The 24,662-nt window shown below is 45.0% G+C and overlaps 1 protein-coding gene across 5 annotated transcripts in view; it reads left to right on the forward strand.

Annotated features, from left to right (window-relative positions):
- Positions 1 to 24,662, forward strand: part of LOC144373387 (coagulation factor XIII A chain-like) — an 84,562-nt gene that overhangs the window by 35,010 nt on the left and 24,890 nt on the right. For 4 of the 5 annotated variants that reach the window (XM_078036477.1, XM_078036474.1, XM_078036475.1 and 1 more), the window contains exons 8-9: positions 5,888 to 6,040; positions 13,705 to 13,992. In XM_078036477.1, coding sequence (XP_077892603.1) covers positions 5,888 to 6,040; positions 13,705 to 13,992 — 441 coding nt within the window. Of the gene's footprint in view, positions 1 to 5,887; positions 6,041 to 13,704; positions 13,993 to 17,959; positions 19,830 to 24,662 lie in introns of those variants that run through there. The other variant, XM_078036478.1, reaches the window with a different exon arrangement.

Genomic DNA, 24,662 nt, shown 5'->3' on the forward strand with positions numbered 1-24,662 from the left:
CAGGTCAAGCATCATGTTCACTGACTTATCTTAGAGAAATGCTCATGGAGAGAATCCTCCCTTCTTTTTTTCCATGGAGGAAAGTGATCCTTCTAGATTTCTAGATTTCTGCCAGCCCTTGAAGCCTGGTTTCTGACCCCTGCCCAACTCATGCCCTCTTCACCATGGTGAGTCCCTCCAGCTCTGAAGGTCCTCCTGCCTCTTCTCTCCCCAACCCAGGGTGGCCCAGGGCTTCTAAAGAGATGAGAGCAGAGGGCCTCTGTCACTGGGGTCATCCGAGTCCCCAGGCTCAGCAGACACTTGGGTTCTTAGCGAAGAATTCGCTACTCCTGTTAGCAAGACATTTTGCAGATTGTCTTTGAAGATGTTGCTCTTCCATCTTGACTTCTGATTGGCTCGCTGCCTGCTTTTCGCATCTCATTCCAGACCCACACACGCATGTGTACATGCATGTGGGAACACTCTGGCCCGCACTCTGGGCTCTGAGACGACTTTTGCAGCAGCCCTGATGGCCCCTCAGGTCCTCGTTAACCACCCCCACAGCTCTGGAGGCTGTTCCTTCCCTACTTCTGGGCCAGTCTCCGTGGCAACTTGTGCAGCTGATTCTTAGTAGATACTTTGCTCTCAATTCAAACTTGTCAATGTTTGAAAACTTGCAGCTTATCTTCTAAACATCTTCCATTCAGATCTAAAATAATTCATCCATTTATTCAACTAAGAGATAAAACTTAAGAATCTTTTTTTTTTTAAGTTTTCTTCTTATCCTTTATGCATCTTGTTGGAAATACCTTTAAAAATAGCCCAGATCCAACCATTTCCCTGATCACCGTCCTTACCCTCTGAGCTCTACACACTGCACTGAGCTCTCTGAAGTTGCCTCCTAATTCACCTCCCTAACCCTGCTCTTATTCTTCTCCTATCTATTCTCAAAAAAAAAAAAAAACAGTCAGAATTATCCTTTAAAATGTAAATTCAAAGTTGCCCCTCTCCTGCCCTGAATCTTCCAGGGGAAGATTCCTAGCAGCCTTACAATTAAATTAACTACAAAGCTTCCAGAGTTTCTGAGTGACGCAGTCCTTTGCTTTCGGGACACCCCACCGCTTGCTGATTTCCCTCCAGCCCTCTTGATCTTCTTTCTCTTCTGGAAGCATCCAGACATGCTCTTGAGTTTTTACCCACACTGTCCTTTTGCCTATGAGAGGGACACTCTCCGTTTGTCCTCTCCTCCTATGAGGGTGGAGGACAAATTTGCATGTCCTGTTCCCTCACTGCATTCAGGTCTCTGCTTCGGTCACCTCTTCAAAGAGGTCTTCAGTCTCCCCAATCCTACTTGAAAGATTGCTACCTGCCCTGATTTTTTCCACCTGCCCTGCCTTGGTGTTTATTTTCACCTTTCTAAAATAGAAGCATCAGGAAGGTAGAATCTGTTGTATTCTCACTGCTGAGAGCATATTCGGTATCTACCAAATTGTTGTTCTTTCATTGTTGAATGATATGATCAAGCAAACGAGCTGCTAGAATCGCATTGAAGAGAAGTGCTAGCAGTTCTGCTGGGCGAAAAGGCATGTGTACAAAACACAAGAGAGCACACTCGGAGGCCTGGGACAGTACAGTCCCCAGCTGAGGACAGGGCCAGCACAGGGATGTTTAACTGGTGATTGTACCAGGAAGGTCTCCTGGCCCAGCTGGGCACCCACTGCCTCCATATGCTCCTGACAAAGCAGCATGCTCTCCTCAGATATTTCAGTGAGGTTATCTCCACTTGGGAAAAAAATGGACAAACCAAAGTCAACTCTGTCCTGGGTCCTGAAACTAAAAAAGCAAGTCCACCCTCAGCAGAGGTCTCAGCTTCTCCCAGCTGTGCAGATGCGTTTATATTCTGTGGGTGGAAGTTTGCAGAGAGAACCCTCGAGCCTCTGAGGCCTCAGCCCACCTTTGCTGAGCTCCTGGGCCTCTGAGAAATGACAGAAGCTACATGGGAAGTGCTTGTGTCTGACAGAGAGGCAAGGGTGTTGCATCAGGAAAGAATATCAGATTTCGTGTCAAGATGCTCAATTTGACATGAGCATTACCCCTTCCATCTGAAGAGGTAGAACTACATGATCACTAAGACCCTTCTCCATTTAAAACAGGGAGAATAAATAACCCTGAAACCTGAAGAGTTTCCATAAGTAACTCTACCAACCATCCCTGTGAAGAAAGTATTATGTAAACTAGGTTCAGAGAGACTGAGTAACTCAACCAAAGTCACACAGCTCAAGTGCAATATTCCTTGCAGTACACCCTTGAGCTTAACAATGGTCCTACTATATAGAGTCATTTGGTCTTGGTGGACCCTATCATTGGTTTTTGTTTGTTTCTTTGTTGTTCTTTCTTAAAAGCCCCTCAGTGATTCTTCTATAAAGAACCATTAAACTAGTGGCCAAAACTGAAAAGAAAGCTTGCCAATGTCACTTGGAAAGAGGACTTTCCCTCCACCTCCCACCTCCAATATATATATATATACACACACACACACACACACACACACACACACACACACACACACACACACACACACAAAATCCATCCCATCTATGTGTTTCCCATTTTCTCTCTACAAGGGACAGGGTTGTTGGGCTGGACTGGGATTTTAGCCTCAATTAACTTCTTAACCCCTGCTCAAGGGGAGCCCAGGATTTGCCACCTTGATATTTAACCTTGTCTCTCTAGAAAGCCATGAGCTGCTGTGAGGGCTGTTATTAAAAAGGCTATTTGTTTCGACAGCAGCAGGTGGAGGAGGAGTGCCCTGGGCATTCATGGCCCCCTCCAGAGGGAATGCCAAAGTTCTCAGGCAACTCACTTAAAGTTTCCTTAACTTATTTCTGAAAATGACAAATATTCCTTAGATAGGTTCTCTGTCCCTTCCTGTCCTGATGCTTGATTGCATATTTGAGACTTTTATTTCATGTGGCTAGCACCATTGAGTTCTGCTGAGGACTGGGGTCACCATCAATTACACTCAGAAATATGAGTCTCAAGTGTGGAAACACCAAAGCCCCAAGCCTGGTAGTATTCATGGCTCTATGGGGTCATATGGAGGAGGAAGTCGACTATGAAGCCCAGGTACATCGACCATGGGCCAGCCCCAGGTGAAGCCCAAGGGGATGGACCACGGGCCAGCCTGGGATAAAGGTCAAGAGGACAAACTAGGAGTTGGCTGAGGGCTTAATACTTCTCCACTCACTCTAAGCCACAATCACTTTTCCTGAGCCTTCTGAGTTTTGGCAATCTCACGTCTAAAGTACGGATAATGATGTAGACCTCACAGAATTGTTGTGTTTCAAGATATCCTTGAAACATTGTGGATATTCAGGAAATGTTAGCTACCTCCTTCCCTAATAGAGACCAGACTTCATGAAAATTCACAACATTTTGTGGGAACATGGAGAAAATTTGATCTCTGTAACCTCAATTTTAAAAGTTAGGAATACAACATCTTGTTTCCCCGGTACCTAATAATGGCCATTCCATTTTTACTCAATTTTGAGATTTTTCAAGTCATATTCACATAGATCTGATCTCAGTCTGGCCTCAGAGCTTCTATAAGGTTGGTAGAACAAGTGTAGTTAATTTTCATGTTATAGAAGCAGGAACTGAAGTTCATAGAGGTTAATATGACCTTCTCAAATGAATGCACTCAGGATCAGAGCGTCTGGTAGCTAACCCAGTGTCTCTCTCAAGACCTTCCTCCCAGGTGCTGCACCTGCCAATCCCTCTGACTATCTCAGTCTTCCTTCCCTCCATTCTTTACTTCTCAAACTCCTAAGCATCTTACATGTTTCAACTTGGTTGCTACTTTCTAGCTAATCCCCTTTCTCTGCCACCATCCCAGGTACTCCCAAGTATCTTATCTTCCTAAGGTACTTATTATACTGAAATGCAGGAGTTCATTAAAATTGACCAATACATCTTTTAAAAATATAATAGACTTAGAGTTCCACCCAAGACCTTAACAACACATTTCCTATTTTTTTTTAAAGTTATCCAGGGGATCTTCATGCATGAAATCTCCCTTACTACTGTGTAAGCCTTATTTGGAGGGACCAAATCTATTCTGTTCATTATGAGAATTCTGGCACTTTGAACAACATCTGAGAATACTATTAAATAATGCATACTTATCAATAACATGTGCTGAGTGTGAGCTCTATGTCAGGCACCGTGATAAATAGTTTGCATGCATTTATTTCAGTTAATACTGCTGGCCATCAAGAAGGAACTATTATTACCCTACTTAAAGAGAAGGGAAATGAGGCTGAGAAAGGGACTTGGAAAATATATAGAAAATACATCATGAATATGTATTTTCATTTTCCTACCTGCTACTATGCTAATCAAGGAAACACCCAAGAAAAGTATTATAAAAAATGCAATAACAGTCTCTGGGAGAATCAATTTTCAAGCACAGATTTAGAACCTTGGAGGAGTTTGGGGATCATGTATTATGGTCCCACGATACTATTTCCAAGTAGCACATTTTGCTTGCTGAACCACCAAAAAAATTCCTTGAACTTCTCTTGGATGATCTAGTCTTATCCTTCTACTAAAATACTTTTGGCTGCAAGTTACAAAATTAATATGGCCCACACAGTTGGAGATTTGCTTTTCTCATTTAAGAGACCCTGCATCAGGCAGTTCCAAGGGTGGTTTAGCCACTGAATGGCATCACCAATCCCGCAGACCCTCTCCTCGTTCTATTCTGCAAGCTTCTGATTGGCAGTGGTGTTTCTCTTTACTGTCCTGAGGTGGTTGTGGCAGCTTCAAACATCACTTTGCATGGAAATATCTGAAAGCAGGAAGAGAAAGACAGACTCTCCCACGTACCTCTCTCTCCTTTTGCAAAGCAGGACTTCTTTCTGGGAAGACACCTGGCAGACCTCTTGTCCTAGAAGGAGGTCACACCCTCTACCAGCTTAAAAGAGGTGCAAGAAGGTGAGAAATGGACATAAAATTCTTCTGGCTGTCTCAAAAGTGGCTGCATTTACCAGTATGAAAATGGGAAAAGGAGATGGTTGCTGCTGATAGCCCCAGCCCCAGAGAGCCTTCATTTAAATTACTCATGAGTACTCAGATGCATATTCTTACTTCAAAATGATCTTACAATGAGCGTGGTCCTAGGAATCCAGTGCTGTTGAAGAAAGGGATGATGCAACTCTAGGGATCTCTAGATGTCCACCCCCATGGAAAGTTAAAGATTTTGGTGACAAGAACCTTTTGATTTTGCCTTTAAAAAAATACAGACATAATATTTGTACATCTTTATGTATACATGTGGTAATTTGATACATGTATACAACGTGTAATAAATCAGGGTCATAATTTCCATCTCTTCAACCATTAATTATTTTTGTGTTGAGAATGTTTTACTCTTCTAGTCATCTTAAAATATATTCTAAATTGTTTTAATCAATAGTTACCAGACTTTGATAGACAGATGGACAGAGAGAACAAATTCCTCATCTCTTTTATTTTGGTGTTCTGTATTGAAATACTTTCCATTCTTTCCCAATCTTTAGTAACCACTCTTTCACTCCTTTCTTCCACAAGATTGACTTTTTAGCTTCCACAAAGGATAACATGTAGGATTTGTCTTTCTGCATCTGGTTTATTTCAACTAAAATAATGACCTCCAGTCCCATCTGTGTTGCTGCAAATGATAGGTTTTTGATTGTTGCAATGTCTGAATACTATGTCATTGTCTATACACCACATTTTCTTTATCCATTCATCTACTCATGGGCACCTAGGTTGATTCCATATTTCAGCTATTGTGAATTGTGAGTAGCGCTTTGATTGGCAACAAGGTCCTGTGATGATGATGAATGTTCTCCTCTCCTGTTTCCAGGTCAACAGTGATCTTATTTACATCACAGCTAAAAAAGACGGCACTCACATGGTAGAAACCTTGGATACCACCCACATTGGAAAACTAATTGTAACCCAAAACTTGAAGGAGACGGCATACATGATATTACTGATACTTACAAATTCCAAGAAGGTAATTTACCTCAATTGAATTATTTTTTTAAAGTTTTGCTCCAGTTCATACAGCATACAGTCACTGTCACCCTGAAATGTGTTTTAGAAAACACACTGGCATTTGAAGCATTTGGTAGTCAAAATTCTCATGAGTGAAAGACACATCACAGCTTCAGTTCTCCAATGTAGTTTTATTTGGTTGCTTGCTTTGGGCAGAATTCTCCTTCCCTTGGCTTGTGAAATGAGTTGGTTCAAAGTTGTATGTATTTAAACAGAATATAGAATATGTTCTTGTTGACAAGGACTTTCATTTTAAATAATCCTTTTAGAACACATGGTATAACTAATATAATCTTATCTTTAGTCCAATAATAGAAATTTAAATAACTGCTTCACATTTGTTTAGTACTTTACAAATTATTTTTAATACATTGTTCCACTGAATTGTCATAGAAACCCCATGATGGAGGTAATGTAATATTAATAGGTTAGTAATGTCTCACTAATTCAGGTCAATTACGTTGAAGGCCAGTTTCAATTATAAAATAATGTTATAGTGGGGTTTTTTTGTTAACTTTTATTGTACAGAATACTCCAAATGACACTATTGAGTTCAATTTCATCTCAATAAATACTGAGTGTCTCCACAATTGGTTTGGTGTGAGGCCTTCTAGCAGAGAGCAGGACATAGTTTCTGTTTCCAGGCAAGAGATAGGATTATTATTCAGAGAACAAAGAAGATGGCTACTTGATCCAACCAAAGGATGCAGAAAGTGAAGCTCAGGAAGAGAGGTCACAGACCTCAGCTAAAGAAAGCTGGACAGAGCTTCCAGGCAATAGGAACATAGTCCACTATGTTTGGGGTACTGCAGGCTTTAACAATGCATCATGTTCAGACGCCCAGTGACCAAAGACAAAGCTTCCCAAGGTCAATCAGGGACAGGAGGTGAGGATGTTGGGTGTCTTAATGGGAAACGTGGAATATATTTTGCAAATGATTCACCTCCAGATATTCTAGAGTTCGGCATTTATTTTGGTGAATGGATAAAAATGATAAGTAATTAGCATATACCTAAATATTTATTGGTATTCCTGAAGCGCTAAGGAGTGCAGGAATTGTTTAAAATATTTTAGACAGTCTCCTTGCTCTTATTTACAAAAGCAATTTGCACTATAAAGAAAAAGCTTGCTGAATTAAAAATGAGGGTGCCTCATGTTGGAAATTCAGAAATTTTGTCATTTGAACTAGTGAATTTTTACTGCATTTCTGAAAAGGTTGCTTCTCTCCTTCATTTGGTTATTATCATCCATGGCATGACATAGATAAAAAGGGTTCTCTTTCCTTCTCCCTGAAAGAAACGTTTAAAAAAAGCACAATAAAAGAAAACAAACAAGCAATGCCCTCTTATTATAGAATTACAAACAAAAAGATTTAGAAAGGGAAAAAAAAAGAAATTCCGTAGAAAATGTGAAAGAAACTAGCTGCAATGTTCTCTCATTAGATGTTCCTGCATTCATCTGTTCAACAGCTTGCACTTAACCATCTGCTACATTGCAAGTACTGTCTGGGGTGGGGGCTTGCAGGGACCTGCCTTCCTCTCCAGCTGCAGAAAAAAACAGAATCAAGCACTGGCCAGGCTGGTTGAGAATTGCTCGGCACAGGGCAGACAGATGCTGTCCCCAACCCAGACTCGGTTCAGGGAGGGCCTTGTGGTCCTCAGCATACATATTACTTCTGCTGTACTTACAGGGGCTGTCATCGTTTTCCAAGTAGATTTGAAGGAGCAATTCACTTATTCCCATCTTGGGGCTTGACTGACCCCCAGAAGGGGTGCTGTGGTTTATCCACCTATTTAATCACACTGAATCAGCACCTCCTGTGTGCCAGCGCACTGGGTACAGAGCAGTGATGCTGAAGAATAGATTGGAAATGGCAGGGAGCACTGGGGTGCAAGTTCTCCAGGAAAAGTCAGGAAGACAGAGAAAACAGTGTGGACTTTCTTATTCTGGAAGAATGAAAGGTGAGCTCCTGAGCTCAGAGCAGTCAGCAAGCCACACAGCTAGATGTCTTCTCCAAAACAGGCAGCAGAACGCAACTGCCATTAACTGTCAGGCTCATTGGTGACAGGTGACAGTGAAGCCCAAATCAGGAAGGGGACAGCATCCGATGCCAGGAGAGGAAAGATCAAAAGTATTCCATGAAAGAGAATTTGGGGGATTGGTTAGACAAAGACTAAAATAAATAAAATGCACCAAATGTTTGTAGGGAAGACTTCTGAGGTCCTGGCTTCCAGAATTGAGCAAGAAAACCAGGATCAGGGCGAGGTCAGTGTGTGTTCTGATCCAACTGGAAGACCTCCTACATCCACATACATAGTTGTAAGAGACCACCTCCCCCCATGCTGCTTCTGAGCTGGAGTTTGATTCCGGGTGAATAATTAGTCTCTTAATCAAGGCTGGCATCTACATTTCAAACTCTAATTTTAGAAAGGATGGCATGGAGTGCTATTTGGAGAAGGATGCTGAGAATCCCTCTGAACGGTGAGGAGGGTGATGGATTGTTGATGTCTACCACGGGCAGACAGTAAAGGGCTGGCTGTGTGCGCGCCACTCTGATCTTCATAGTGAATCCCTCATATAATTTCTCTGCATCCATAAGCACTGAGTGTGGATACTGAAGCATGGAGTCGAGTAAAAACATAGAAAAGAACTTCTGACCAGACTTGGGGATCAATCATTTTAATTAATTAAATTGCAAGAAGATCATTTTTTCCACTTTGACAAATGAAAGCTTAATATCAATTTTATGACTTTGTTTTTTTTTTCAAAATATAAGATTCAGCAACTATAAAGCATTGAAAAACCAGAATTCGGAAAGCTTACACTGTAGTGATCTGTCTTCTTTTATAATCGTGTCTCAACCCCAGTCCTTCTTTAATACATTAATTATGACCCCTCTGTCACATATTTTCATCTCCCCTGCTCTTTCAATTAGCATTGCAGTATTTCCTACATTAAACAAACAAAAAATTTAGCAGGGCATGATGGCGCACACCTGTAATCCCAGTGGCTTGGGAGGCTGAGGCAGGAGGATTGCAAATTCAAAGCCAGCCTCAGCAATTTAGTGACGCCCTAAGAAACTTAGTGAGACCCTGTCTCTAAATATTAAAAAATAGCTGGGGATGTGGCTCAGTGGTTAAGTGGCCCTGGGTTCAATCCCTGGTACCAAAAAAAAAAAAAAAATCACAAAATCCTTTTCAAGTGTATTCCACACCAAACGTGCCTCGTTGTGTCTTTGCAATGTGTTTTCATCTTGAAAGAGCTGCCTGAATGTAAATCCTTTCTTTCTTTTCCTTTCCTTCTTTTCCCATTTCCTTCTTTTCCCATTTGCACCCTGATTTCTGCTCCCAGCATATCCTGGAAGCTCTTTTTCCCATGTTTGGGTGATTATAATTTCTTCCAAGAAAAATAACAACTCTAGCTTCCCCACCTCATCCTCCCCTTCCCTCAGTCTAACCCCTGCCTTGCTGCTCAAGGATATTACCTGACATTTAAGCCAGAGCCTGTTATAGCACTGCTCAAAAGCCCTCGTTGTCTTCCCGTTGCACTCAGAGCTTTGCAATCACAAGGTCTCTTTTTGGTTGATTCTTTGACACTCCCCCCTCACTACACCTCTTGGCAATGCCCCACAGACATCAGACACAGCACCAGGCACACTGCTGCCAGTTCCTCCAGCAACCCAAGCTCCTGCTCACCCCTATGCCTCTGCTTACTGTGTTGAAAGACCCCCCTCTCCCAAAATGCTCCCTGCCCCCAGGCAGGTCGAGGGTCTCCTTCATATCCCCAGACACTCCACCAACATCTGCCTCAGCATCTGGGATGTGCGTGTCTACACTGCAATTGTTCTCCACTTGTCCCTTTGGTGCCCATGAGGGCTGTGTTTCCATCATGCCTGGCACTTTGCCTGAGACATCACGGAGGTTATCACAGCACCAAATGACCACCTGAATGGTCACCAAAACAGCACTTTACAGATGGGATTAATTGCATGTAAAATGATTTAAACTGGACTATTTAAACTTATCATGAAGATGGAAGCCTTCATAATAATTTTAAATAGTCCAGTTTAAATCTCTGGCTGAAAGCAGCTTGTGTCTGCAAACCCAGATCCTTCAGCCAGGAGGCCCCAGGTCCCTAGGACTCAGAGGCACATAAGACAGACCCTGTCCCTGGAGCTAGGACTCAGCAGGGGAGGTGATGTCATGCAGAGGCAAGTGCTCTGATGAGGAAAAGGAAAAAAAAACATGTGTTTTAGAGAGAGATGAGAGGACTAGGGTTTGGGCACACATTGCACAGAGCAGGGAGGGGCTCAAGCAGCTGACATTGGAGCTAAGATCAGGACATGAGAAGAGGCTTCATCCAACATAAAAAGATGGGATTACTTCCTCGTTAACAGGGAGATATTTTGACCTTGCTCCTAAAGGCTACAGAGGAATCTCAGAAAATACAATCTCTCTTTAAATCACCTCTCGTATCACTACAGGATTGCCCGTGGCCCTGAATTTTTTAAGATACCAGAGCACAAAGGATAACTGCCGAGAAACAGGAATTACTCTGTCAGGCTCTGGGAAACCTCAAAATTCTCTCCTGCTGGGCCCATCCTTCCTGTAATAGCCCAGTCGGCCTCTGCCTGGCAGTGCCCTGCTCTCATGGCAGATGCTTCCCCAGAAGGAGGCCCAAGGGTCCACCAGCCAGGACATCTCTCTGGTTGCTCCCAGCTCCACACAAGCTTTTTCTCCTCACCTTCTCCTTCCACAGCCAGCTCAGCTTCTGTACCCAAAGGCAGCACCTCTCTCCTCTCCTTCCCGCTGCTGGAATTTGCCTCCTGCCTTTTACCTAAATGCATATTTGGCCCCCATCCAAAGTGCTGATCATTACTGCCCTCTCTCTCACAGACCCATCTGCCAGATGATGTCCGCTAAAATATCTCACAGCACTTTCTGCTGCCCTGGATCCACTGCCTGTTTCCCTTCATTATCTTCCTCCTATTGATCCATCAACATGTGCTGCAGCCAGTGCTTGTCCTAGACCAACCGTTTCTGGCACATTCTTGCAGTCTTGACAATCGGGGAAATTGTTCACACCTACACACACACATCCACGTTTGCACACAACACCTGCTGGCATTTCCTCTGTCGTTCCAGAGGGTCTTCCATTCATTATGCATCTACTCCCTGTGATCCACCTAACCACTCCACGATGAAGCTGTCCTGATTTTGCAGATGTGGCAATGGATGACATCACAGTGCCTCGCTGGTGGAGTTGTTGGATGAGGTGGTGCACAGGCATCTATCCCAACACCCGACACATAATTAGCACTTATTAGGAGTCATGATTAATTGGCTTCTTCACCATCACTGCATTCAATTATTCACTAAAGTAGAAGATAATATCTTAACATAATTATAAAAACCAGCATTCTTTATTTAAAGTGTCTTTTTTCTTTCTACTAGCCATTGTGGTGACTGGTTTTTACAAGTCCAGGAATTTGCCTTCAACTCTTCATCTCTGTCCTCCATGATGCTCGAGGATATCAGAAGCACCAAGCTCATTTCTGAAGCCAAACATTTCATGTAAAACTCTGTAGGGACAGTTAGCCTGGAGTCAGGCTAACAGGAATTTTCCTCTTCCAAAGAAAACCCTTTCTGCATCTCCCCCTGCCCTCATCTCCAACCCAATCACTTCAATAACTCTGAAAGACAGTTCCTCAAAACAGCATCCGCATCTCAAACTGCACAAGAACTTTGGTCCATTCCCACAAAACAATGGACAGCCCTTTAAACACAGCTCAGGATCAAGAGTATCTGAGATATTTGTGTTCAGGAAAATTGAACAGGTCTCCTTTCTGGAGTGTTTTTCTTAATTTTTTTCATTTTTTAATTGGTGCATTATAGTTGTACACAGTGGTGGGGTTTGATGTTACATATTTGGACATGCACACAATATAGCATTATGATTTGGCCAATATCATTCCCCATTATTTCTTCTTTCCCTCCCCTCCTCCTCCCTCCTGGTCCCTTTTCTCTACCGATATCCCTTTGTTGTTTATGTGATCTCCTCACCCTTTCTTTTCCTGTTTCCTCTCTAATTTGTCCTTCTGAATTTGGCTTATTTCACTTAACATAATGGTCTCTAGGTTCATCCATTTTTCTGCAAATGACACAATTTCATTTTTCTTTATGGCTGAGTAAAACTCCACTGTGTGTGTATCTACCACACTTTCTGTATCCATTCATCTGTTGGACACCTAGGCTGGTTCCAGTTTGGCTATTGTGCATGGTGCTGCTGTAAACATTGGGTGTGCATGGGGATTCGAGCAGTGGCATTACTGCTTCTCAGCAAGGGGGTGAGACAGGACTTCTCTAGGACTTTTTATCTCATGCTGAGGGCCATTACCAAGTAGGAATGACGCATCGAAATTTCCTTGCCAAGTGTACCCCATGCTGCTTAGAGGACATTTGATGGGACATTGCATGCATGCTTTAATAAGGTGACCTTGCTCAAGGATCAAGGCGGATCCGGGTTTAGAGCTGATCAGGTTTGAGGAAGTAACCAGCTCCTTGAGTTTAAGGTGTTGCCAGTTTAAGATAATGGGTTTTAGGGAAATTAGAGGTTGAAGATTATTGCTGGGATTAGGGTGTTCCTGCTGCTTGTTCCCGTTGAGTTCTCATGAGATTAAAATGGGATTTGGAGATAGCCTCGTGGAGTAGGTGAATTGTGCGGGTAGACAGCAGAACGCGATTTCCCCTGGACCTGTATGGAGGCGGTGTGAGAGCGGGAATAAAGATTTGCTGTTTGAACCTACGAAGCTGTGTGGTGGCTCATGATTCTGGTGCCAAGCCGAGACATTGGCTTTGGCAATCTCAGAGCCTCTGATAGGCCTCAGAAGGCTGTGAAACTTTAGCTATCTCTGGACGACTCAGGGATATTCCACAGGATCTAACCCAGAAACAGGGAAGACTAGTTAGCATCTTGCCAGATCCCTATGTCCTGGGGTGGCCATGATTTGGGAAAACTTTCTGCACTCTGCCAACAGCCAACTGACCACCTTGGAAGGTAGAGAAGGGTGGGATAGCAGCCCTCCAGAGTCAACACAGAAAGGAACAATTGAAAAAGGCCAGATTGGGAAGAGAAGGAAGAGGGGCTTGTATTTGGGAGAAGAAACATCCAGGAGCCAGAGAAAGCTTATATTGCAGGAGGCGGGACAGAAAGAGACAGCTATTTCCAAAATCCTTGCTTAGTGGACTCCAGATTCCAGCTCTATGGTTACGACTCAGGGCAGGAAAGAAATTGACACCATAATTTGAGACAAGTTTGATTTTTTAAATTTTACCTGCTGCACCCTGCACTAGTGGCCCTGGAGAAACAACCTTAAGAGCAACACGTTTAGTAACCTTCTTTCCAGACAGACCTTGGCATGGCCACCTACTCAACCAGCAGCCTGGGCAGGTCACCGCCTCTCCAAGAACCTCATTTTGCAGTATTTATAACAAAAATAATCACCAGGGAAGTGGTGGATCTTCCCAGGCAGCCAACCAGGGCAGTGCGGTGTGTTTATGCAGATAACCTTCTTTTTGGTGGATTGTATTTTTCCCCCCATCATTATCTCTGGGTCTTTTCTAGGTCAAGAGGAAGGGCAGCTGGCCCTCAAGACAGCGCTCATGTATGGATCTAAGAAGGCCCTCAACACAGAGGGTGTGGTCAAATCGAGATCAGACGTGGACATGGACTTTGAGGTGGAAAATGCTGTGCTGGGAAAGGACTTCAAGATCACCATCACCTTCCCGAACAACAGCTCCAACGGTTACAGCATCTCTGCCTATCTCTCGGGCAACATCACCTTCTACACTGGGGTCTCCAAGACGGAATTCAAGAAGGAGACATTCGACGTGGCGCTGGAGCCCTTATCTTGTAAGCAAACCAGGGTGTGCTTCTCTCAGAACCTGGTATCTGGCTCTCTGTCCCAATGACTGACAACGCCCACTCAGAGCTGTCTGTCAAATTCAAGTTCTCCCCAGAGCTCAGGAACGTGAATCACACAGGCAGAATTCTCCTATCCTAAAAATCCTCAGTTTTCATCTTTTCTATTTCACACATAGAAGTGAACACTGAAATGTTCAAAGCCAAGAACCCCGTGAGTCATGAGAATTAAAAGTCACCTCACTTCTGGCTACCCAAAGTGTGGTCCCCACACCAGCAGACCAGCCGTGTCAGTATGCCCAGGAGCCCCTTAGCCATGCAGAATCTCAGGACCCACCCAGGACTCCTGAATCAGAATTTGCATTATACTAAGATCCCATTCCAAGGGGATTGCACTGTACAAGAAACTGGGAAATGTGTCCAAATGACCCATCTCTGAAAATAGGCCACTTATTGGTATCTCTCTCCTGAGATAGGAAAGACTTTTGGTGTGTTTTGCTTTACTTACCAAGAAGGTAGAAAGAGATAAACTCTGCGTAGAGGCTGTTTCTTAAAATTGATTAGCGAGACGTCTAGGGAGAGACCCCATCCAGAGAGGAAGCTGGAGGCAGAACGTGCCATCCAGGAGCCGTGCAGGGCTTCCGGCTCAGCCGTGCAGGGCTTCCGGCTCTCTGCTGTCTCTCATGGGGCTTCCTACTCAGCCTTTGCAGCCTCCCTTGCACACACATTTTTATCACTATAAATATTTAGAATATTTTAAGCAGAGTGAGATCAACATGCTTTAGCTTGCATCCGGGATTACAGTTATGGCTGCTCTTATTTTTCCTGGGGTTGCTGGTATCAGTGGCCACACAACTGGCAAAATGACTCAGCCCAAAAGGAACTGGTCTCTGGGCAGAGCACGTGAAGTTGGGGGAGACTGGGAAGGACTCCAGATTTAGGGCTCCAGATTTCTGTTGACCTGACACGTGGCATTGAAGGAAAAATGAAAAAAGGGAATAAAAGGTATGCACACAAGTTTTATAAAGCAGAGGCGAGCAAGATTGATGTGCACCCCCCGGCTGAAACACATGTCTTAATTTTTCTCAAAGTTTCTAGATCTGATGACTCTCCCAGCCCACAGTATCTCTCAGAAAAATGCAGAAGTATCTCTAAAGATTCTAATTCCAAGAACATGAAGGAAGTGAATAGGCCTAGACTCGGTAATGTGGCTAACGGTTAAGAAGCACCAGGGTATTTTCTTTGAAAACTAGAAGATTTAAGACTTTTATTATGATGATGATGATAATAATAATAATAAAGTGGCCCACCCCTGTAATTCCAGTGACATTAGAGACCAAGGCAAAAGGATTGCAGTTTCGAGGCCAGCCTCAGCAACTGAGCAAGACCCTAAGCAAGTTAGTGACACTGAGTCTCAAAACTAAAGGAGGGGGGCAGTGCTGGGGATGTGACTCTGGGTTCAATCCCCAGTACCTATGTACCTCTGGGTTCAATCCCCAGTACCTATGTCTATATCTATATCTGTATTTAAATATCCATATATCTATATCTGGATATCTAGATAAATAGACTGAGGAGGAGACCAGTCCTTGTAATTGTTTAGAACGGGAGTCCACCCCACAAACTTGGCCTCTTCTGCACACAGCCAGTTCTCTTTTTGTTTATCCACCATGGTATGACATAGCTAGCATGCCAACACCACACCACTTGGATCCTCTAGTCATTGGAATTGTGAGCCAAATAAACTCTTTTCTTTATAAAGTACCCAAGCTCAAGTATTTTGTTAGAGCAATGGAAAATAGATTAAATCAGGAGTAAAAAAATGGTGGATACAGGACATATAAGAACTCTTTATAAGAACTCTGTTTCCAGTGAGCTGAGGAGCCAGTGGAGGGTTTCTGACAGGTTTTAAAAGCTCTAACAGGTTTTAAAAGCTCGTTGTGTTGAGAGACTACATGGGGAGCAGGGCCCAGGCCTAGAGACCAGTTAGGATGCTGTTGCAATTTTTCACCTGAGAGATGGGGCTACAGTAACAGAGTAGTGAGAACTAGTCAGATCTGGGCATGTCCTGAAGGTAGAGGCCACCTGATTGGCCCATGCATTGGCCATGTGGTGTGAGACAAGGAGATTGTGGAGGAAACTGCATGTGGCAATACCTTGGTGGGATCTCAGTAAAGATGAACTTCCAACATTGTGGGAAACTGAGCTGGGAGGATGAGTTGATGTGTTCAAGACCCCAAAGAGCAGCCAGAGGCAAAGGAGGTGACAGAGTCCAGGTCCCATCAGGCAATGATGGGAGCCCAAGGCTGCAAACTTGGCCAGTTCCTTTGCTGATGTCCCTATTCCCTATAGTCCAGCACATATCCCTGGACAGGAAAACAAACAGCTGCCTTTTTCCCCTTCACAAGGGTTCTGTCTGTCAATGCCCTTCGTGGTTCTCCAATTAAAGAATGAGCTTACTTGAGTTATGGACTAGAAGGCACAATAATTATTTTTATAATAATAAAAATGATCCCTCTGAGTCACAGATGTAGAGACAGCTCACCAAACCTAACCCTGAGTCAATATTGACATAGCCACGCCCACTCAGCCCATCCCAGGGCTGATCTTCAATAAGCAAAAGGGAGTCGGCAACTCTTCTTTTACTTCACAGATAGGTGGCACGAAATTACCTGCAATAAACTGCATATTGCCATCTGAAATAAACTGCCATCCACGGCAAAAAGCCACGTCCTTGTAGACCTCACTCAAGCACTCTGAGGTGCCTCTGTTGCAAAGAAAGTTTTCCAAGTGGGATGGGAGACATACTGTCCAGCCTGATGATTAAAGGGTGTGTGTGGGCCAGAATCAGCTTAGGAGATCTGAATAACTTAAACCTCCCAGTACCTTCAAAGGTGCTATCATTTCCACTTGGCTATATTTAGTTTTCTTTGCTTTTTGGAAAAGAGTGGAGGCTGCTCCAGTCTGTGTCTCCCTTGGTTTTCCCCAGACACCATAAATGATATTGGCCTCATCCCAGCTCTGCAGCTCACAGAGTGAAAATCTATTCCTCCTTCTCTTGCCACGTTTAACAAACTTTATCTAGAACAATTTCTTGTGCAGTGGCAAAACACAGCGCTTACATAACAGACTATTTCAGGAGCACTGTTCTCTTGGGCTCCGAAACACAGCATGATTTCTTTAGTGCTGTGTGATTCAGGGAATGTGCTCCCTCTGAGAAGAAAGGAGTCCTGAAGCCGAGATTATAAGGGTAGCAAGAGCGTGTCCCACTAGCCTAAGAAACCTTGTGGTCAAACACAGCCCCTGTAGAAATATGCAGGGGGGAGTTCATTTTTTTATCACACTTACTGAGGCAGCTGTAGGCAAAGCACAGTGTCCTCTTAGACCTGACGCTTTTCCACTCTGTGCATCCAGACCTGGGGATGATGAACAGGTCATAAGCTCATTCGGGGTCATACTTAATGGAGAGAGGGCTGGAGTCTCACTCACTGGAAGGCAGGAGGACGTGGGGTCCAGACTCAGGTGCAGTGATGACTGCATGAGTGGGTCATTCGAGAAGCAGGATTCAGGGATCAAAGTCAAGGTAAGAGCCTAACTTCAAAGAATAGGCTCTGAATAGAGTAGCACTCTCCTGAACCAAGCCAACCCAGCCAGTTGTTGAGTCCTCATCTCCAGTGGACTAATATATTCCAGCCATCTCCAGAGCTGAGGGCAGGATTGCTCAGCCCTGCTTCTATTGACATCTGGATACCTCTCTCACGGGGCTGTCCTGTGCCTTGTAGGATGTTTAGCAGCATCTTAGACCTCTACCCACCAGGTGCCAACAGCAACCCACCCCCAGCCTTTTTGGGACAACCCAAAAAGTCTCTGGACATGGCTATATGTCTCCTGGAGGGGATAATACAGCCTGCCATTGACAACCCCCAGTCTAAGATGGCTCATCTTTTTGGTTTTCCAGGAATCCATGCTTGATGTTCTTTGGATGCAGAACTTTCCATTTTACAATCCAAACTGTCCTAAATTTGCCCTAATCCTGCCAAATCTCCACCCCTTCTCGTGTCTGAGCCTCCTGTCCTGAGAGCTTCTGGCTTACACAGGCATCGCCTGACGTCTGATTCAAATTCTGACTCAGACGCGTGACGGAGTCAGAAAACTGGCTCTCGGTGATGGGGCTGCTGCTGGTGGGCTGCCACATCTGGAGTGGCAAGAGCCTGGGTGAGAAGGCTGTTCCCTTCCTTGCAGCCAAGGCTTTCCACGGGGCTGGTCCTTCAGGGCTGCCCCTGGCGGTTGGAGCCATGCTGCCCAACGCAGGCTGCACATCAGAGTCAGCTGAAGAACTTGAAAAGAAATGACTGATGCCCAGCCCCCAATCTCCAACACTCTGACTCCATTGGTCGGTGTTGGGATCCGGAATGGCAGGTTTTTTGAAGACTCCAGGTAGTCGTGATAAGGAACCAAGACTAAGAACTCTTTTGATCAGGAGCTAGAGCAGTCACAGCTCCTACACATCTGTAAAGAGACTTCCAGGGTGGACACTGCCTATGGCAGAGGCCTTTCCTGGACTCTTGGTGATCTTCAGGCCAGGGCTGGCTGCCACAGGTCCCCAGGTGTGAGAGTCCCACCAGGCATGATGACCTTGGCTGATGTGTCCACCCCTGAGAGGGCAGCAGTGAGGCAGGCACCCTCCCTGGGCCCTGGCGCTTCCTCGGCCACAGGCAGCATTCAGCCTCCTTAGGGGACTTCTTCTGTGGAGTTGGGTGGGCTAAAACGAGCTGCTCTCAACACTTAAACCACCAGTCATGGGAACTGTTCCCTCAACAACTTCTTCAGAAAGAACACATTTTGGGCCAGACCTTGGGCAGGAAGGTAGAGGATATGTTCAGTCTGTGACTGTTTATGGAGTGTGTGGCCTGTAGGGGGGTGGGGATGGAGGCATGAGTCACCCATTCACCTGCTGGGTCTGCCAGCTGATGTGGGACACAGACACCTGGCTATGGCCAGGTGGCAGCAGATGCCAATGTGCTCTGGGCCTCCAGAAGAACTGCCCTTTGCTGTCTAGCATCCTGGGCTGTGGGAAATGAGAGGGAGGGCCAGAGTCACAAGACAGAACTCACCATAGGAGGACGATCAGAGGGGAGCCAAGACCACCCCCATCTTCTTGGTGTCACCCTTTGTGGCTTGTCTCCAGTTTCTAAAAACTAACAGCAGTGACTTGAGGAAATAAGCATTTGGTCTTCTACATGACAAGTAGGGGAGGGAGGGGGAGAGAGTCCTAGGGTGGGAACCGGGTACACCAACTTCCGTCTCTTAAATAGAAAAATCATGAAATCAGATTGGTACAGAAAAAGCTGGAGAGAAAATATAAAGTGCTATAAGGACAAGGTTTTGGTAGTTGACAGTTTTGCCCAAGGGTGGTCGATGCCCTGCAGGAGATGTTGCTTATTCTACAAGGGGATGGTTCTTGGAACTAGGACTTTGGACTTCACTGTTCCCTATCCACTATCTTGGATTGACCCTACCCAAATCAAAACAGCCAATTAAAACACTCCTTGATCCTCCATTTTAGACATCTTTGTTATTGCTTTCCATTTTACAACAACAAAAAAAGCCATGTCTGGAGAGCTTGACACATTTTCTCTAGTAAGATTTCACTGAATATGAAATTTTCCAACATATTCTTTCTTCACACAAGAGACAGGAGGGCTTGTCCTGGATTGACTCTTTGTTCCATTTACCCCCAACCTTGGCTACATTCCTGGTGACTTATGTGCTAATGTGGGAAGGATGAGAGACCAAGGGGAAAAGTAAAGCAGATCTTGTCTCAGGTCTTGCTGACAGCCTGTTTGTTTTTCTTCTCGTCAGTCAAATCAATGGAAGGGTAACTGATGTGATACAGCAATCTGTATACGGGGTAAATTTGGGAGTTCATAACCCGCTTGAATCAAACTGTGAAATATGATGTATTAAGAACTATGTAATGTTTTGAACGACCAACAATAAAAAAAATTTAAAAAAAGAGGAGGTGCTGGTCAGAGCTAGGGAGTACATGAGCCAGCTACTGGAACAAGGATTCCTGCACTTCTTCATCACGGCTCGCATCAATGAGACCAAAGACGTTCTGGCCAAGCAGAAGTCCACTGTGCAGACCATCCCCAAGGTCATCATCAAGGTCAGTTTTAGCATCTCAGGGAAGAGAAAAAGGCAAGGTTGTTCATTAGATATGTGTGTGTGTGTGTCCTGCTTGAAAAAAAAATAATAGAGTTAGGATCCTCCTGTTCTTTGAAAGAACTAATCTGCCCTATATATAGTCACGCACATATAACACTCCTCGTCTCTCCAGATTTAAATATATAGATGTGACTGCAGATATAAATATAACCTGTGGATATAAACACACTTGTGGAGGAAGATCAAGATGCATAATGCATCACAGAGACTCAGAACTTTCCGTGTCTCTGGACTAAAGTGGGTCAGGCATGCCATATGATATGTGAGCCGCCTGTGTCACCTCCCTCTGCGTCCTGGACAGTGGGATTGTTCACAGAGGTATAATTTTATACAGTAGGATCATAAGCTGAAATGTACAGTTCTGTGACAATGACTTTCGCAATCAGTAGCAGATTGGAAGCAGGAAGTTCCTTTCTGCTTTTCCCTCTCAGTAACCCCCTCGCCAATACCAAGAGGGCCACTTCCCCAACTTCCATCACTGCGGGTTTGTTTTGTCCACTTAGATGATGGTTGCAATGGTGCCTCACCAGGTACCACCAGACATTTCTGTGAAAAGCCCTCAGAGCCATGGCAGGGGAGAGCTGAGGGTGGGCGGGAAACAGGGAGCCTACTTCTCCTGCTTCCCAGGGGCACCACTGCAGCTTTCGACGGTGTCTGTCATCAGCCACCCCCTTGAGACCCCTTTGCACCCACAAATCAGGAATCTGAGCAGCTGGCAGGGAGCTAGGGGGAGTGACACTCCCTGCCACTTACCCATGGCTGAGAGCCCTTCCCTAGGATCTGGATAACATTCTTCTTGAAGTGGTTACATGATAAGCAGGGATCCCAAGCAGCTGCATTCCCCTAAAGTGGTGATGAATTAAAGCTCCATAATAAGCCTATGATATCTTAATGGCCCTCCAGGTGGGGGGCAGTGGGCCCAAGTGGGGAGTAGACCTTCTTTCCTGTGAATCATTAGTGAAGCTGGTAACCATTGTGTGGCATTCAAAGTGGTGGCTTCCTTTGGGGACTTTTTTTTTCCTTTCAGTGACTGGGTTCTGAATGCCATTATCAAAGATTCACATGTATCAATGGGAGGTAGGAAGTAGCACATTTCCACTCCACCCACGAGAAAACTGAAGGTCAGATAGGCTGTATAACTTGTCCAAGGTCACACAGCCAGCAAGTAGGGGAGCTGGGCCTCCAAACCTCGCAGTCTGGCTTATAGAGGCAGGGCTGGGAACTGGCTCCCTCCGCCTCTTTTCTTGGTTTGTTCCTGTGTGGAAGGCATCTGAGCCACCCTAAGGTGAGATCCACCTGAACCTGAATACAATGGTACTGCCCACTGAGGAACGTGGACTACTCCAAGCCCCTTTTAGCTCTTTCACCCCAGTTACCACCTGTAGACCCACCATGGACCTAAAAGGCCTTAAGAGCCTGGATTAAAATGAGGATGTGAAGGTTGCAGGCAAAATCAGAAACACATGCAAAACAGAGGAGTGCATCCTGGGGCCGCCCCAGGGGTGCTTCATGCGGGGAGAACTGGAATTCAACAGCTTGAGGCACAGAGGGCCACATCAGGGAGGTCTGCCCTGCTCCCTGCCCAGGAAGGCTGCCGCTTCATGGCTGACTGTCCATGGAGAAGGGTGCCAGGCCCACCCCAGCTGCACAGTGGAGACATCTTTGGCTGTTTTCTTGGGGACGTTGAATAGGGCCTGTCTATGGATCCTTTCCCATCAGGCAGGGGCGAGGCCTGCATACTCACCTAATTACAAAGCAGTGGCTCATCCCCAAGAGTGTCTCAAGAGAAAGCTTTTCACGCTATGGAGGCGCACATCGCAGCACAACATAGAATCTAATTGCACCACTGATAATAATCTGGATGTATGAAGGAAACGGATACCTTTGATCTTTTAGGCATTATTAATTTGACGGAGTATTTGTTCTCTTCTGGGTTTACGGAAAGGGTAGTTTCATTCCCCAGGAGCAGAATCAGAAATACCTTACTCCACCAGTGAGCGGACCTAGGCCAGGAGGGTATACTTTACTAAGAGTTGTTTCCGTTTGGTTTGGTTTCCACCAAGGAATCAGGAAGGCTGTGCTCAGTGGAAACTAATTTAGAGGCAGGACATTTGACTGAGACTGGAGTGTGAGGGAGATTTGAAATCTGGCTTTTGTCATGTTTGTTCAGGAAAGAGGTGAGGGTGTGGCAGCACACATGAGCTGTAACCACCAACCTCCTGAACCCCAAGGGTAAACCAAATCCGAATAGGGCAGGAGTGTTCCTAGGAAGTGTCTCACACCCTCAAAAACTGCAGAGGCATCTCCAACCTGTGAGAGGTCCTTCCTCATTCTGGAAACTCTGTCTACAAGCTGGGGCGCCTGGGACCCAGCTTAGTGGACTGGTGATAAGAAATCCAGGGCCATGGTCTGCTTATGACAGTACTTATACTGCAAGAGATGGGGGCAGGGAAAGAAGACTCGAGGAAGACCAGGGAGGAGAGGGAAAAGAACAGTAGGAAAACATGGAATTGAATTGTCGCACAGGAGACCTCAGTGAGATGAGTTAGATGCAGATGCGTGGTATAAAATAGGAGCTGGAGAGGGAGTTAAATGCAAGCCAGAGTGCAAAATCTACAATGGCTTGGAGTCCAGCATTATCTAGGACATATGTACTCAAATGCTAGGAAAATGCTAGAATCCTTCCTCTTTCTTTTTGAGCCTGAATTGGACTCCCCACTGACTGAATCTCCCAAGGTCACCATGGATCAAAGTGCCAGGCATGGGGTGGAAAAACAGGAGAGATGATAAGTTACGGGGACATGGCCCTCGGATCCATAGCTCATGGACAAGAGGAGGGATAAGGCCAGCACACGGTGCTAACAGTGATAGCACCTGTGATCTATTAAGCACAAAATTACTAGACACCTCTCTCTTGTATTATCTTTTGGAATCCTCCGTGTCACCCTACAAGGTAGGGAGGTATTAGTAGAATCTTCATTTTGCAGATGTCCAGAGAAGATAGTACCTTGCAGCATAGGGCTCTGGGGCCAATTATAAGAGTTCAAAACCTGTTTTCTCAACATAATACCTGTGTAACTCTGCACAGATCATTGCACCTCTCTTAGATTCTGTTTTCTCGGGTGTGTCATAAAGGTGATGGCAATGCTGGCTTCCTGGGGTTCTTGTGAGTTTTAATGAGCCAGTGGATGTCTGCTGCCTGAGTCACAATAAACACCTGGTATATGTTGGTTGCTGCTATTATTGCAATTTCATCTGTTTGCAAGTGACTTGCCCATGATGGCGCACCTGGTGAGGGAAGGCGAGGAGCTTCTAATCTGGGTCCTTCTGATTCAGAAGGATATGCAGGTAACCACTGGGCTGCCTTGCTCTCACCCTGGGACTCTCCCAGGAAGCAGGGTTGAGGACTGCTTTGACTAAGAGGTCTAGGTGTTTTGAGAGAGGAGATATCACTCAAAGTTGAATGCTCATGACTTAAGACTCTAGAAGGGTAGCTGATCCTCAATAAATGGATGGCATTTAACCAGTACAGATGGATGGACAGAGCATTCTAGATACTAGAAGAAAACATGAGCAAGGGCAGGCAGGAGGCAGATGGCAAGTGTGGAGAGCAGCAAAGAGCCAGCCTTGGTTGGGGTGGAGGTTGGAAGCCAGGCCTGAGTAGTGATGACCCAAGAAAGGCAGCTTAGGGCCATTTGGAGGTGAGTGTCACATTTATGGATGAGAGCTTTGCAATTGACTCTGTGGACAAGAGGCTTCCATCCCCAGAGCATGGCTAGAACCTGGTCATCAACTCTGTCCTCCCCAGAGCCCTCCTTTCTTTCTCTTCGAGGTCTTGGACAAAGCATTTTCTGGTAACTTCAAGCTCAGCTGATACTGGAGTCACCTGGCAGCTAGACTCCAGCTGCTCTTACCCAGCTTCCTTTTTAGAAGTTCCTGGAAGGTATTGGGCCTCACCTACCTGCATCTAAGTCATTATCAACCAAATCCATTAGACCAATGGCCACACATTCTTAAATCCCAATAGATTCCATCTTGGATTTGATTGGTCCTTGTGGCAATAAAGTTTGGGTTTAGGTTAAATTTGTTTCTAATTAATGATTCCCAGCACCCACCATGTGTGAGTCATGGTGTGTGATCCTCATATGGAAAATAGCAGGGAGAGACAGTCATTAAACTTCAATGAGCACACATATCTTTCCTCATGCTATCAAAATATTTTGATGAGAAAGTGTATTTTATTAAAAGCAGACATAGAATTTTTCTCTGCCTTCCCATGTGCTGATTGTTGTAAGCTGATTTAAGTTAGGAAAAAGCTCTTCAGTATTTTAATTCATGATAAACAGCTGGGTTTTTGAAGAGGCTGGGCCACAGCGGGGAATCCAGCTGGTGTCCAGGCTACAGAGTTGCTTGTCTGGGGCCTGTAACCCATA

The sequence above is a fragment of the Ictidomys tridecemlineatus genome, unplaced genomic scaffold (genome assembly GCF_052094955.1).
Source record: "Ictidomys tridecemlineatus isolate mIctTri1 unplaced genomic scaffold, mIctTri1.hap1 Scaffold_38, whole genome shotgun sequence".
Lineage (NCBI taxonomy): Eukaryota > Metazoa > Chordata > Mammalia > Rodentia > Sciuridae > Ictidomys > Ictidomys tridecemlineatus.